Source organism: Salmo salar, chromosome 10, assembly GCF_965601325.2.
Source record: "Salmo salar chromosome 10, fSalSal1, whole genome shotgun sequence".
NCBI lineage: Eukaryota > Metazoa > Chordata > Actinopteri > Salmoniformes > Salmonidae > Salmo > Salmo salar.
Window position 1 is genome coordinate 79358405 of NC_138300.1, and position 17380 is coordinate 79375784.

The 17380-nt window shown below is 42.8% G+C and overlaps 1 protein-coding gene across 1 annotated transcript in view; it reads left to right on the forward strand.

The window, feature by feature from the left end:
- LOC106561032 (metabotropic glutamate receptor 8) overlaps nucleotides 1–17380 on the forward strand; it is a 264607-nt gene that overhangs the window by 236450 nt on the left and 10777 nt on the right. The window contains exons 8-9 of the mRNA XM_014124591.1: nucleotides 4452–4591; nucleotides 4999–5934. Of these exons, the coding sequence (XP_013980066.1) occupies nucleotides 4452–4591; nucleotides 4999–5934 (1076 nt within the window). The remainder of the gene's footprint in view (nucleotides 1–4451; nucleotides 4592–4998; nucleotides 5935–17380) is intronic.

The window sequence follows — 17380 nt, forward strand, 5'->3', positions numbered from 1 at the left end:
TGGGGTTGAGCCTTGGTAAATTCATCAGTTTTTCTGCACTCTGGCACACTCAGACGAGAGTGCACTGAAATCGGAGTAGATAGCCAGAGTGAATTTACAAATGCACCCTAAGAGTGTATGCTTTTATTAAACACATTTCCTCTTGCTTCTAGCAAACATTTACTTTGCAACAGCACAGGTTTGTATGAACCTTGCTGTTTGCCATTCAGACCGTGGCAACAATGTTGCAAAATAGGAATTTGATCTTCCCCCTGCCATAGAGAGCTAATGGTGTTATTTATATAATTAAATTAATATACATTTAAAACAGCTGTAACAAATTAAAAGGGAATGTTAGCTGTCATTTCAGAGTTTGATGTGACTGGGTTAGCTTTGTTAGCTGTTGTTTTTTAAAATCCGGTTCCCCATTGTACTCTGGGGTAGGGATAGAACTCTCAAGGTTCTTTAGGTACTGTATATATAACCTTTTTTAGTAAAATGTTATTTAATCTCATCCAAAGTACCGAAAGGTTCTATATAGAACCCCAAAGAACCCTTTTTTCTAAGAGTGTAGTTTTATCATACCTGGACTACTGCCCAGTTATATGGTCAAGTGCTGCAAAGAAGAACAAAAGCATTTTACGGTTGGCCCAGAACAGAGCTGCATGGCTGGCCCTTAAATGTACACAGAGGGCTAATATCAAGAACATGCATGTCAATCTCTCCTGGCTCAAAGTAGAGGAGAGATTGACTGCAACACTGAATGTTGAAAGCACAGAGCTGTCTGTTCAAACAGCTAACACACAGCTCAGACACCAATACGTATCCCACAAGACATGCCACCAGGGGTCTCTTCACAGTCCCTAAGTCCAGAACAGAGGCTGGGAAAATGCACAGTACTACATAGAGCCATGGCCACATGGAACTCTCTTCCACATCAGGTAACTCAAGCTAGCTGTAAAATCTAATAAAAAAGCAACATAAAATAACACTGACATTGTAATATTGTATAATTGTATTGTAATATTGTACATTTTATATCGTACATTTGTAATGGTAGAGCAGTGTACATTTTTATAGTGCACAATGTCTTGTTTTATTTATGATGTTGACTATTGTTTTGTTGTGATGTTTTGTTCCTGTTTGGACCCCAGGAAGAGTAGGGGCTGCCTTGGCAGCAGCTAATAGGGATCCTAATAAATACTAAATACTCAAATATAGTACCAGGTTGCCCGTGCCATCATCATATTGAGAAATATTTTGGGAATATCAACCAGATTTTGCTTGGGGGATCTGGATCCCGAGGATGGTGCGGTGATTCATTACTGTGCAGATGCGATTTCCCATGCATTTATTCATGTTGTAGAAAGTAGGGCTTGGATATAATCAAAACGTGAGCCCACCCACTAATCATAAATTACAGAGGGTGTCTGCTCTTTTATTACAATATTTTATTGATTTATTTCACCTTTATTTAACCAGGTAGGCCAGTTGAGAACAAGTTCTCATTTACAACTGCGACCTGGCCAAGATAAAGCAAAGCAGTTCGACACACAACAACACAGAGTTACACGTGGAGTAAAACAAACATACAGTCAATAATACAGTACACAAATAAGTCTATATACAATGTGAGCAAATGAGGTGAGATAAGGGAGGTAAAGGCAATAAAAAAGGCCACGGTGGCGAAGTAAATACAATATAGCAATTAAAAAACACTGGAATTGTAGATTTGCAGTAGGTGAATGTGCAAAGTAGAAATACTGGGGTGCAAGGGAGCAAAATAAATAAATAAATACGGTAGGGGATGAGGTAATTGTTTGGGCTATTTATAGATGGGCTATGTACAGGTGCAGTGATCTGTGAGCTGCTCTGACAGCTGGTGCTTAAAGCTGGTGAGGGAGATAAGTGTTTCCAGTTTCAGAGATTTTTGTAGTTCGTTCCAGTCATTGGCAGCAGAGAACGGGAAGGAGAGGCAGCCAAAGGAGGAATTGGCCCTGCTGTGACCAGTCAGATATACCTGCTGGAGCGCGTGCTACAGGTGGGTGCTGCTATGGTGACCAGTGAGCTGAGATAAGGCGGGACTTTACCTAGCAGGGTCTTGTAGATGACCTGGAACAAGGGGGTTTGGCGACGAGTATGAAGCGAGGGCCAGCCAACGAGAGCGTACAGGTCGCAGTGGTGGGTAGTATATGGGGCTTTGGTGACAAAACGGATGGCACTGTGATAGACTGCATCCAATTTGTTGAGTAGGGTGTTGGAGGCTATTTTGTAAATGACATCACCGAAGTCGAGGATCGGTAGGATGGTCAGTTTTACGAGGTCATGTTTGGCAGCATGAGTGAAGGATGTTTTGTTGCGAAATAGGAAGCCAATTCTAGATTTAACTTTGGATTGGAGATGTTTGATGTGAGTCTGGAAGGAGAGTTTACAGTCTAACCAGACACCTAGGTATTTGTAATATGCTGTTGCTCTGGATTTAGTTTCTAAAGGAATCTACTTTGGAGGCTGCGTGGGTAATTGGAGGCTTGAGTGTGGGTCAACCTGTGATTATGTCTGGGGTTGGTTCAATCAACGCATCGCCCAACCACCTAATCATCGATGTAAAGCGCCCGAGAGTCCCACTATAAAGACATTTTGTCACATTTGTTCAAGTTACAGTCAAGGGGCTGATTGGAGTGCAGAACAGTTAGGAATGAGGATGCCTGGGTTTATTTTTACAGACATTATGAGTCATTGTTTAAGTCACGGGTGGTTCCGTTCTGCAACACCACTTGAACCCATGGGACAATGCACAGCCATATCTTATTAGTGCGAGATATTTATTAACTTCATATATGAATGTATATCATGTTAAATGCAGTGATACTCAAGGCAAGCTAATTGTTGCTGGTTAATCAGTCAGCTAAATGTTTACAAGTCAACGTACATGTCACTTAGAAATGTCCTTGTTTTTGAAAGAAAAGCAAATTTTTTGTCCATTAAAATAGCATCAAATTGATCAGAAATACAGTGTAGACATTGTTAATGTTGTAAATGACTATTGTAGCTAGAAACGGCAGATTTATTTATGGAATATCTACATAGGCTTACAGAGGCCCATTATCAGCAACCATCACTCCTGTGTTCCACTGGCACGTTGCATTAGCTAATCCAAGTTTATAATTTTAAAAGAATTAGAAAGCCCTTTTGCAATTATGTTATCACTGTTGAAAACTGTTGTCCTGATTAAAGAAGCAATAAAACTGCCCTTCTTTAGACTAGTTGAGTATCTGGAGCATCAGCATTTGTGGGTTCGATTTCAGGCTAAAAATGGCCAGAAAGAAAGAACTTTCTTCTGAAACTTGTCAGTCTATTCTTGTTCTGAGAAATGAAGGCTATTCCATGCGAGAAATTGCCAAGAAACTGAAGATCTCGTACAACGCTGTGTACTACTCCCTTCACAGAACAGCACAAATTGGCTCTAGCCAGAATAGAAAGAGGAGTGGGAGGCCCCGGTGAACAACTGAGCAAGAGGACAAGTATGTCAGTGTCTAGTTTGAGAAATGGACACCTCACAAGTCCTCAACTGGCAGCTTCATTAAATAGTACAAGTAAAACACCAGTCTCAACATCAACAATGAGGAGGCGAACCCGGGATGCTGGCCTTCTAGGCAGAGTTCCTCTGTCCAGTGTCTGTGTTTTTTTGCCCATCTTAATCTTTTCTTTTTATTGGCCAGTCTGAGATTTGTGGTCTGCAGTGAAAGGCAGCTAGATGTGCTGTGCATGGCCAAACAATCAGAGATATTTTTCCTGTTTAATTTGCTTCTCTCTGCCAAGCCGCTGCACAAAGGAAAGTGGGTGATAGGTGTGTGCAGCGGCAAAGTGTGTGAATGGATTAATTTATCATAGACAGACACAGGAAGCGAAACATCTGCACAGAGCTGTGGGTGCTGTTTTGGAGATGAGTCAAATCTCTTTACTTCAGGCCCAATACTCTCAACTTCTCTCCAGCAAATGTAACAATACATGGCTTTCCCGAGATGCATATTTTTAATAATGCTCTCCTCTTCCTTCCCAACTGTGTTGGATTTTGCAGGTTTTAAGGACCCAAGGTGGTATGTGAGCAATGTTACTGTAGAAGGTCATCTGAGAGACAAGATAGCTACTTGAAAGGAATTTGGAACTTGGCAGTGTAGATTGTAGTCAATAATGACAGATAATACATTTGGTTGGCTGTATCTTTGACAAGTACACTGATAAACAACCTCGAGAGATACTTACATATTACAATGGCAGTGCATTCTTCATCTGTTTTGTCAAAAAACATTTTGTCATCATATTATTTCATTTTTTAGATACCATACCCATGGGTAAACACTGAAGATACTTTATGTTGTGATAGCACCACCAGCTAAGTTCATTGTTTCAGTAATATTTTCTCTAAATGTATGTATATTTTTCAGTAATGTTAACTGTTTCCTGTTTTACAGGAAGTGCTGGGACTCCTGTCACATTTAATGAGAATGGTGATGCTCCAGGACGCTACGATATCTTTCAGTACCAGATCAACAACAGGTCAACAGCAGAGTACAAGGTCATCGGCCACTGGACCGACCAGCTACACCTAAATGTAAGGACGAATGCGTAACTGCTTTGTCTTGTTATTGTATGCAAGTCTTAATAATGTTACTTGTTAATAAATCACGTTAACATCCATGGGACTCATTTTCCACGATACCTATCAAATAACTGTCAAACAATCAATTTAACTTATTTGCCAACGTTGAAAAAATAAGATTTGAAATGTAAAAAATAAGTTATTTAGCAGACGCTCTTATCCAGCATCCATGCACACATTTACGTACTTTTACATTTTTGTCATACTGGTTCCCCGTGGGAGTCGAACCGACAACCCTGGCGTTGCACTACCAACTGATGATGATGATGTTGATAAATTAAGTTGATGTTAATGAGTCATCTTCTTTTAGTTCTTGCCCACCTTTAAGATCAATGTAACACATGTTCTGCCCTACTCAGAAGGATGCCATGCAGTGGACCAGTGGAGACCCCTCTGTGCCCACCTCTGTGTGCAGCCTGCCCTGCAAGATGGGTGAGAGAAAGAAGGTGGTGAAGGGAGTACCATGTTGCTGGCACTGCGAGCGCTGTGAGGGCTACCACTTCCAGGCCAGTGAGTTAATTTGCGAGCTGTGCCCATATGAGCAACGACCCGACCAGAACCACACTGGGTGCCAACCTATCCCCATCATCAAGCTGGAATGGCACTCACCCTGGGCAGTGGTGCCAGTCTTCATCTCTGTCCTGGGCATTCTGGTTACCACCTTCGTCATTGTCACCTTTGTGCGCTACCACGACACGCCCATTGTCCGAGCCTCGGGCCGGGAGATGAGCTATGTTTTGCTTACGGGTATCTTTCTGTGCTATGCTATCACCTTCCCCATGATCGCAGCCCCTGACGTTGCCGTTTGCTCCATCAGGCGCATCTTCCTGGGCCTGGGTATGTGCTTCAGCTACGCAGCTTTGCTTACCAAAACAAACCGCATCCACCGCATCTTCGAGCAGGGCAAGAAGGCTGTGACTGCACCGCGGTTCATCTCCCCGGCCTCCCAGCTGGTCATTACCTTCAGCCTGATCTTAGTTCAGTTACTAGGTGTTTTTGTGTGGTTTGCCACCGACCCGCCACACATGGTGGTGGACTATGGCGAGCAGCGCACGCAGGACCCTGAGAACGCCCGTGGGGTGCTCAAGTGTGACATCTCGGACCTCTCACTCATCTGCTCGCTTGGATACAGTATTCTCTTAATGGTCACATGCACTGTTTATGCCATCAAGACCAGGGGAGTGCCAGAGACCTTCAACGAGGCTAAGCCTATTGGATTTACTATGTATACTACCTGTATAATTTGGTTAGCTTTTATACCTATCTTCTTTGGGACGGCACAGTCAGCAGAAAGGGTGAGTGTGTTTTGATTGTGTGATTGTATTTGATACACCTACATCAACTGTAGGCCTACATGTCAAGGCTATGTAACACAGTCAGATATGCTATTCATCTTATTCTGTATGCATTGACTGGCGCCTCCACCTCTTACACAGGTGAATAAGATGCAATCTGATCAAATGTAAAGCTGAATATTATTATTTTCAACTCTTTAACCTAGAGATCCTTGCTGTAGTGAGACTAGTTGCTGTTGAGCCAGGAGCTGGTCAGGGTGCTTAGCTCTTGATTGGACAGAAAATAAAGGCTTATTCACGCGTAGATGTGGTCTATAATATTACGTGCTGGCTCAGGTGTGAGGTTTGGCTTGTCATCAGACAGTTGTAATCCTCATCACTTCTATGACTAATGGGAACACAAACATGTGTTGTCTACAGTGTAAATGTCAGTAATCCATTGTGCAGAATTCATCCCTCATTTGGCTAATATGTTGTGAACCTCAGAGGCTCTTTGGTGATAGAGGTGGTAGGCAATGGACAGAGTCTGTGGTCGGTGTTGTGTTTTATCACCCTTTAAGGTCAGTAATTATTTTGACCCCTGCTGTTTACTAGCCAATCAACTTAGTTAAGTACCATCACTTCAGTTCTCTGCACTGAATGTTGACCATGTGGAATTAAATTGCTAATAATATGGTTGTTCTCAACTATTTTCACCTTTAGAATGCTGCATATGATTTTCCGGGAAGTACATAGGTCATGAGTCACACTTGGAAAGCATGGTATCTGTGAATAAGCTGAGGAACCTCTACCTCAATCTTCATATTGCCTATTTTATCTTCCCATGGGATTGCAATGCACATTTTCAGTCAGTGTCATACCACACATAATGATCTAGCAAATCCCATAGCAGTACAAAACGTTCAATTGGTCCAAGTACTGCAGCATACTGGACAATTTCAAATTATTTCACAGGCTGCGGTATATAGTCTGGATGAATTCAAAGAGTGATTTTTTTTTCCATTTAAGTTTTCTACTGGAAGCTGCTTCAGTCTATTAAATTGAGACCCTGAGTTGAGCATCTGGTTCACCGAAGAAAGGCTCTGTTTTCTTCCCCCACAATTTTTGGACCAGATCTCATTAGTACAGTTCTGGTGCGTAAGGAATTTCTTCTCACTTCGTTACAGTTTTTGGATGGCGTGAAACAAATATAGTAAATGACAGCTTGGCTTTGAGTAGATGTGGCAAGGTGTTTGATAGCTGAACATTGGCTTACATAGGTCACAAATATTGCAAACTATGATTGCGTTATAGAAAGTCCTTACTAGCCAAGCCATACGTAGTCCTAATCAATTTGTGTAATATTGTTCCAATTTAATGTAAGATACAAATGGTTTACAATCCTTACTGTTCAATGGTAAGCTTATTTTATAGACTATACCCCATGAGAGCAACTCACTGGGGACCAAATAATTAAAACTAGTTATCATTTTTTTAAGTCTTAGATCTGTAAGCGTAATAATAACTGTTTTGCCAGATGGTGATTATACCTCATAATTTTTGTTCTCTTTATTGGTAAAGCTGGTTGCAGTCTGTAGTCTAAAATATGATGCTAGTCTCTAATATTGACCCACTATTATATGTCAATGTTGTTGTTTTTTCAAGCTAGAGGGAATTGTTTCTAATCTGTGGTGAACAAAGACTGGGTTGTTTACTGAGACTATGAGAAACCTGACAAACACGTTGATCTTGCTTATTATTCAGAGTGATATGTTGTGTCTGCTTAGCTCTGAAATAAGAAACACAGCTATGGCTAAAGGTATTTACTTTTTTGTCACCCATTTAGGAATTGATGCACCAATCCCACCTATATGTAGTGTAAACGTATGCTAATAGCATGATACAGTGCATAAACTTATAGGGGTGCACATGTTTTATTTATTTTATTTCACCTTTATTTAACCAGGTAGGCCAGTTGAGAACAAGTTCTCATTTACAACTGCGACCTGGCCAAGATAAAGCAAAGCAGTGCGACGAAAACAACAACACAGTTACACATGGGATAAACCAACGTACAGTCAATAACACAATAGAAAATCTGTATACAGTGTGTGCAAATGAAGTAAGGAGGCTAAGGCAATAAATAGGCCACAGTGGCGAAGTAATTACAATTTAGCAATTAACACTGAAGTGATAGATGTGCAGATGAGGATGTGCAAGTAGAAATACTGGTGTGCAAAAGAGCAGAAAAAAACAAATATGAGGATGCGGTAGGTAGTTGGTTGAATGGGCTATTTACAGATGGGCTGTGTACACTGCAGCGATCGGTAAGCTGCTCTGACAGGCGATGCTTGAAGTTAATGAGGGAGATATAAGTCTCCAACTTCAGTGATTTTGTTTTTGCAATTTGTTCCAGTCATTGGCAGCAGAGAACTGGAAGGAAAGGTGGCCAAAGGTGTTGGCTTTGGGGATGACCAGTGAAATATACCTGCTGGAGCGTGTGCACGTGTGGGTGTTGCTATGGTGACCAGTGAGCTGAGATAAGGAGGAGCGTTACCTAGCAAATACATAGATGACCTGGAGCCAGTGGGTTTGGCAACGAATATATAAAATAAATGAATGACTGGAATTCTGTTGTATGCCCAGGTATAATTCAGAATTCAATTGTAAGTCTACTTATGAATGAAATATCACCGTTCTGAAACTTTGTTTCCATTACAAGCATCTTGCACATCCTCGCTCTGGACAGGATGTATGAAAGTCACCACTTACCAATAGATTGCTAGTTGAGGATTTTACCTCAAGAATAGATGTCCAGGTCTTACAGTCTACGGTTTTACGTTTTAGATTCTAAATGAACCTACTAAAGCTTAAACCAAGTTTATTCACCCATTGGATTAAAACAGCTGCATGAGACAAAATACATATTCACACCAGTAGTAGTGTATATATATATATATATATATACACTGCTCAAAAAAATAAAGGGAACACTAAAATAACACATCCTAGATCTGAATGAATGAAATAATCTTATTAAATACTTTTTTCTTTACATAGTTGAATGTGCTGACGGATGGTCTCCTGAGGGATCTCCTCCCAGACCTGGACTAAAGCATCCGCCAACTCCTGGACAGTCTGTGGTGCAACGTGGCGTTGGTGGATGGAGCGAGACATGAAGTCCCAGATGTGCTCAATTGGATTCAGGTCTGGGGAACGGGCGGGCCAGTCCATACCATCAATGCCTTCCTCTTGCAGGAACTGCTGACACACTCCAGCCACATGAGGTCTAGCATTGTCTTGCATTAGGAGGAACCCAGGGCCAACCGCACCAGCATATGGTCTCACAAGGGGTCTGAGGATCTCATCTTGGTACCTAATGGCAGTCAGGCTACCTCTGGCAAACACATTGAAGGCTGTGCGGCCCCCCCAAAGAAATGCCACCCCACACCATGACTGACCCACCGCCAAACCGGTCATGCTGGAGGATGTTGCAGGCAGCAGAACGTTCTCCACGGCGTCTCCAGACTCTGTCACGTCTGTCACATGTGCTCAGTATGAACCTGCTTTCATCTGTGAAGAGCACAGGGCACCAGTGGCGAATTTGCCAATCTTGGTGTTCTCTGGCAAATGCCAAACGTCCTGCACGGTGTTGGGCTGTAAGCACAACCCCCACCTGTGGACGTCGGGCCCTCATACCACCCTCATGGAGTCTGTTTCTGACCATTTGAGCAGACACATGCACATTTGTGGCCTGCTGGAGGTCATTTTGCAGGGCTCTGGCAGTGCTCCTCCTGCTCCTCTTTGCACAAAGGCGGAGGTAGCGGTCCTGCTGCTGGGTTGTTGCCCTCCTACGGCCTCCTCCACGTCTCCTGATGTACTGGCCTGTCTCCTGGTAGCGCCTCCATGCTCTGGACACTACGCTGACAGACAGAGCAAACCTTCTTGCCACAGCTCGCATTGATGTGCCATCCTGGATGAGCTGCACTACCTGAGCCACTTGTGTGGGTTTTAGACTCCGTCTCATGCTACCACTAGAGTGAAAGCCCCGCCAGCATTCAAAAGTGACCAAAACATCAGCCAGGAAGCATAGGAACTGAGAAGTGGTCTGTGGTCACCACCTGCAGAATCACTACTTTATTGAGGGTGTCTTGCTAATTACCTATAATTTCCACCTGTTGTCTATTCCATTTTCACAACAGCATGTGAAATTTATTGTCAATCAGTGTTGCTTCCTAAGTGGACAGTTTGATTTCACAGAAGTGTGATTGACTTGGAGTTACATTGTGTTGTTTAAGTGTTCCCTTTATTTTTTTGAGCAGTGTATATTCCCCACTTTGGGTGGTCTCCTCTCTAAACCAAGGCTACCCAACCCTCTTCCTGGAGATCTACTGTCCTGTAGGTTCAGTCCAACCCTAATTTAGCATATCTGATTCAGCTAGTTAAGGTTTTGTTGAGCAGATAATTAGTAGAATCAGGTGTGTTAAATTAGAGTTGGACTGAAAATCCACAGGACTGTAGATCTCCAGGAAGAGGGTTGGGCAGCCCTGCTCTAAACATTGCATCTTTATTACTAGGCAGGAAGTTAAGTGATACTGGCCACAAACTGTTCCTTCTCCCTTAAAATGTATTAAGGTGACCTGACCTCGACTCCCTCACTAATCCACAGCTCTCCACCCTTATCAGTGCCTGACAACATGTGATTGTCTTCCCTGCACTCAGTACATTCCAAGCTTAATTGCCTCTACCATATACATTCCTCCTACAGATAACCATTAACTTCTGGTGTAGACCCTCTAGATCAGGAGTGGGCAATTCCAGTCCTCGAGGGCCTGATTGGTGTCACAGATTTGCCCCAGCTCCAGCTAACACACCTGACTCCAATAATCACCTAATCAAGATCTTCAGTTTAGAATGCAATTTGATGAATCAGCTGTGTTTGCTAGGGATAGAATAAAAGTGTGACACCAATCAGGCCTTCGAGGAGTTGTCCACCCCTGCTCTAGACCATAGCACTCAAGATTTCAATAGGATACCTGATAATTAACACTATTCCAAGTTTAGGAGTCAGAACCCAAAATCCATCATACTGTACGTTATTAATCTTTAGAGAATGACTTGCCTAACTGGTCCTTGAAAAATCAACTCCACCGGCATCACTTTCTTAGAGGACTGAAAACACCACACACATCAAACCCTTTATTTGTGGAATAGTAAAAAAGGGGGCTCAATGCATTGTAGCCTATTCATATTTCAGAAAATGCTTAATCAATGCCACATGGATTGCACTGTCCCGAGGGAGCAATTATATCAAATAAATCCTATTGAAATTGTTATTTACTGTCACACATGGCTTAATGTTCATAGGAAGAACACATGTGTGAATGGTGTCCCTGGAGAAAATATAAAATCGTTCTGATATAGCACATGACCATCACTCCACTATTTAACAGTCTTCCCCATTGATCTGAGCAAGCTGTTTAATAGCTGGATAAATGCCCCAGCTCTGTCATTTTAGAAACCGATGCTTCTTATTTCCACTCTTATCACAAAGGTAATACACTTGTGTGGGGCGTGTGCACATTCCCTTGCTGAGATTGCCAACTGTCTAGTATTTGTCATTTTTGCACACACTAATGGTTTTATGGTTGCACCCTATTGGTTGTTAATCCCTCATATGATCATTTTGGTTTGAGTTTATACTGAAGCCTCAATTTCCATATTCACATGTTGTAAGGGGTGCATTTGTCACACTAGCATTATTTTAATACACATAATTTATGCATTACATGTATGACTTAGGCCAGGGTTTCCCAAACTCTGTCCTTGGGGCTCCCCAGGGATGCACGTTTTAGTTTTTGCCCTAGCACTACACAGTTGATTCAAATAATCAAAGCTTGATGATGAATTGATGATTTGAATCAGCTGTGTAGTGCTAGGGCAAAAACCAAAACCTGCACCCATGGGAGGCTCGAGGACCGAGTTTGGGAAACCTTGACTTGACTCCAGGCATAAGCGACATAAGCGGTCGCTTAGGGCTCCCGGCTGCTAGGGCTCTCCGAAGAGGGGGGGAACTCAGTCACGGTCTCAGTCACGGTCTCAACTTAATATTGAGAGTTTGAATAGTAGAATACACAAGGTGCAAGTTCAAAATTTGGTTGTGCAGTTTCTCTTGTCACTCGATTAGCTATGCCAGCTAACAATTTTTAGATTGGTAAGTTAGTCTAGCCAGTTATCTAAACTTGTAGTAATCACTGCCAAATACAGACCGGGCACAATGGGCACGAGCCCAGGGGACCTGACCTCCTAGGGGCCCCTATAGATTTTGTTAGTCGCTCTCACTCTGATATCATTAACATGGTATAAGTCATGGAAGAATGTGTAGAATCGCAGAAAATTTGCTTTAAAACAGCCAACAAAAACTCTCCACCCCGTGGAAAAAATGGGTAGAATTGCAGGAAATTCACTTTAAAACTTCTAAAATGATCTCTGCCCCATGGCAAAATGAGTAGAATTGCATGTAATGTGTTATAAATTGCAACATTTTCTCTGCATGTAACGAGTGTCGTGTGTGGAGGACCAAGACGCAACAGGAAAGTGTATACTCATCTTCTCTTTTTAATATATAAGAAGGAGAAACAAAATAAACACGTATACAATTAACAGAAACAACACTAACAGTTATGTAAGGTGACAAGCACAAAACAGAATACAACTACCCACAATACAAACACACCCCTAATTATAGGACCTTCAATCAGAGGCAACGATAGACAGCTGCCTCGAACTGAAGGCCCCAACACCAATTAGCTAAACATAGAAATACAAACAACTAGACTGAACATAGAAATAAACTAACATAGAACAATAACCAAAACCCTGGACTAATAAATCAAATACCCCTCTAACTGGACACATACACAAAACCACCCTGAACCACATAAAACAAATACCCCCTGCCACGTCCTGACCAAACTAAACACTAACAAATAACACCTTTACAGGTCAGAACGTGACAAAATTTGTAGAACTGCAGAAAACGTGCTTTAAAACTGCAAAATGTCTCTCTGCCCCAAAGCAAAATGAGTAGAATTGCATGAAAGGTATTCTAAAATTGCAAAATGTTCTCTTCGCCCCATGGCAAAATGTGTAGAATTGCTGGAAATAAACTTTAAAACATACATTTTTTTTATCCGCTGACGAGAGGGGGGCCCCACTCCCAACCAAATCTAGCTTAGGGCCCCCAAAAGGCTAATTCCTTTCCATTTAACATTTAATAAACATGGTCTTTCAGACAGCATGATTTTTCTCAGTTCCTTAGTTTCCTCATCCCAATTTCCATAAAATTATGAGTTGTTGTTTTTAATCAGAAGTAAGTTGTTATATATGTCACCAGTATGCAGAATGGCATTTACATGAGTAAATAAGCTTTGGACAAGTAAGCCTTGTCCGAGCCAGAAGGGTCCATAGGGCAAGAGCCTATCCCCTGATTCTGTAGCATGATGCAGCTTGATGTACAAGTACACACCCTGGACAGAACGCTAATCTGTCGCAGGGCCTTACACCCAATCCATCTTCTTAATGCTTAGTGCCAGGCAGAAAGGCATCGAGTCCCAGTTTTAGAATCTTTGGTACGACTCGACCGTTCGAACACCCAGTCTCAGGGCAGGCACTCTAACCACCAAGCTACTGGGTTTGGTTAAGCATGATACTGAACCAACAAACCCATTATTATTGAATTGACAATGCGCTGGGAAATTCTTCATGAAGTTTAGCAATGCCAAAATATGATAATTTAATCATAAACTATCATGATTGGCATTATTATTCCTTGCATTTTGTCCTCAAACTTGTTAGAAAGAGCACATTGGCTGAAAGTAAAGTTGAAACTTTTTGGGGGCTGAAAGTAAAGTTTCAACGTTCAACACCCGTTGAATACGGCCAGTCTCAGTAAACGCTGCCAAAAAAAGTAATTAAGTTGTTGCCAGCAGCACAGTTGCAGTCACCAATGCTCTGGATAACATAACATCCTAACCAGCTCTGCTAGGGCGTATAAAATGGTCACAGTGAGCTGTTCTCTCATTTGTGTCTGGAAGTAGCTAGCAAGTTAGCCAATGTTAGCCAGTTAGCTTGGGTGCTTGACTGCTGTTGTTAGGTCAGAACGCTCGGATGAACCCTATTCCTCATCCAGAGCGTCCAGTGTGCACTCTGAATGCTCCGTGAGCGAAACGCTATGAAATTAAAAAGCGCTATGAAATTATAAACGGACAATGTAACAATGCTCTGAGTTTACGAACGCACAGACCATACTCTGGCACTCCAGATTAAATTTACGAACACACCCGTAGTATAAACCAGCCTTTTGGTCTTGAAATCTTTGGATGTTTAGTACATGGCCTCACATGCGAAGAGATGGGTGGGGCTAAAGCTTAAGAGGGTGTGAATGATGCTGAATGGGTGTAGACAAAAAAGAGCTCTCTAGTAGGTGTACCAAAACATTCAAAGGCCATTTTCTCAAAAGTGAGGTTACAAGTTTATCAACTTTCAAAGCAGAATTACTTTCCCATTGTTCCCCAACTGCAGTGTATGATATACCATTTTCTAGCTCTAAGTCTCTACTTTTATCCAATCTAAAAAACACAATTTAACATTTTGCTACATAATGGGGGGATCTACTAACCTAACATATGGAATTGTTTTAAGATGGTCATACCAAAGATCATTTAGCTATTTGATTTTTTAGGACCCCTGTAGGTATCAAAAAACATATTTAAACATTATTTGATGAAATACAAATATTGAATTTAGCGCATAGAACGCATTCATAAACGGCAAAACAGACAGTTAAAAGATAAATCATAAGGAATAAGGTTTTGAAGTCTCTTTCCTATATCTAGGAGATATAAGAAAGCTGAAGAAATTGTTTTTTACACATATTTAACCCATTTTTTTGTTGGCACAAATTAGCTCTACACTTCTGTTCATTTTTTACATACGGACCTGGTTACCGTGACACTCGTGGGGGATCATTGAGCAAAATGAAGGACACCATTGAGGTGTGAGAGTCTAACCTTTCCATAGAGTGGTCATACTTTTGTAAGGCGTCTAGGTGTAGCAGGTAAGGCAGAGTCAGGCGAAGGACACAGAGATGAGTAATTCACGTAACTTTACTCAAAACAAATATTCCAAGAAGGAAAATAATCAAGCTGTCACGGCTGTCGAAAGGATTGGACCAAAGTGCAGCGTGGTTGTAGTTCCACATTTTATTAAATCCGTGAAACTTTGCAATACACAAATAACTGAATATGACAAAACAACAAACCGTGACACAGTGAGAAACAAACACTACTCAAAATATATTAACCCACAAAATCCAGGAAGAAAACCCCTACTTAAATATGATCTCCAATTAGAGACAACGAGGACCAGCTGCATCCAATTGGAGAAAAAAACTAGAACTAAAACATAGAAATAGAAAACATAGAACCACCCAAAACACCACCTGTCACGCCCTGACCTACTCTACTATAGAAAATGACATCTTACTAGGGTCAGGACGTGACACAAGCTCATAAATACAGACCAACTTACAACGAACAAACACGCACAAAACCATGGGGGAAACAGAGGGTTAAATAAGGAACATGCACTGCTCAAAAAAATAAAGGGAACACTAAAATAACACATCCTAGATCTGAATGAATGAAATAATCTTATTAAACACTTTTTTCTTTACATAGTTGAATGTGCTGACAACAAAATCACACAAAAATAATCAATGGAAATCCAATTTATCAACCCATGGAGGTCTGGATTTGGAGTCACACTCAAAATTAAAGTGGAAAACCACACTACAGGCTGATCCAACTTTGATGTAATGTACTTAAAACAAGTGAAAATGAGGCTCAGTAGTGTGTGTGGCCTCCACGTGCCTGTATAACCTCCCTACAACACCTGGGCATGCTCCTGATGAGGTGGCAGATGGTCTCCTGAGGGATCTCCTCCCAGACCTGGACTAAAGCATCCGCCAACTCCTGGACAGTCTGTGGTGCAACGTGGCGTTGGTGGATGGAGCGAGACATGATGTCCCAGATGTGCTCAATTAGATTCAGGTCTGGGGAACGGGCGGGCCAGTCCATAGCATCAATGCCTTCCTCTTGCAGGAACTGCTGACACACTCCAGCCACATGAGGTCTATCATTGTCTTGCATTAGGAGGAACCCAGGGCCAACCGCACCAGCATATGGTCTCACAAGGGGTCTGAGGATCTCATCTCGGTACCTAATGGCAGTCAGGCTACCTCTGGCGAGCACATGGAGGGCTGTGCGGCCTCCCAAAGAAATGCCACCCCACACCATGACTGACCCACCGCCAAACCGGTCATGCTGGAGGATGTTGCAGGCAGCAGAATGTTCTCCACGGCGTCTCCAGACTCTGTCACGTCTGTCACATGTGCTCAGTATGAACCTGCTTTCATCTGTGAAGAGCACAGGGCGCCAGTGGCGAATTTGCCAATCTTGGTGTTCTCTGGCAAATGCCAAACGTCCTGCACGGTGTTGGGCTGTAAGCACAACCCCCACCTGTGGACGTCGGGCCCTCATACCACCCTCATGGAGTCTGTTTCTGACCGTTTGAGCAGACACATGCACATTTGTGGCCTGCTGGAGGTCATTTTGCAGGGCTCTGGCAGTGCTTCTCCTGCTCCTCCTTGCACAAAGGCGGAGGTAGCGGTCCTGCTGCTGGGTTGTTGCCCTCCTACGGCCTCCCCAACGTCTCCTGATGTACTGGCCTGTCTCCTGGTATCGCCTCCGTGCTCTGGACACAACGCTGACAGACACAGCAAACCTTCTTGCCACAGCTCGCACTGATGTGCCATCCTGGATGAGCTGCACTACCTGAGCCACTTGTGTGGGTTGTAGACTCCGTCTCATGCTACCACTAGAGTGAAAGCACCGCCAGCATTCAAAAGTGACCAAAACATCAGCCAGGAAGCATAGGAACTGAGAAGTGGTCTGTGGTCACCACCTGCAGAACAGGTGGAAATTATAGGCAATTAGCAAGACACCCCCAATAAAGGAGTGGTTCTGCAGGTGGGGACCACAGACCACTTCTCAGTTCCTATGCTTCCTGGCTGATGTTTTGGTCACTTTTGAATGCTGGCGGTGCTTTCACTCTAGTGGTAGCATGAGACGGAGTCTACAACCGACACAAGTGGCTCAGGTAGTGCAGCTCATCCAGGATGGCACATCAATGCGAGCTGTGGCAAGAAGGTTTGCTGTGTCTGTCAGCGTTGTGTCCAGAGCACGGAGGCGCTACCAGGAGACAGGCCAGTACATCAGGAGACGTGGAGGAGGCCGTAGGAGGGCAACAACCCAGCAGCAGGACCGCTACCTCCGCCTTTGTGCAAGGAGGAGCAGGAGAAGCACTGCCAGAGCCCTGCAAAATGACCTCCAGCAGGCCACAAATG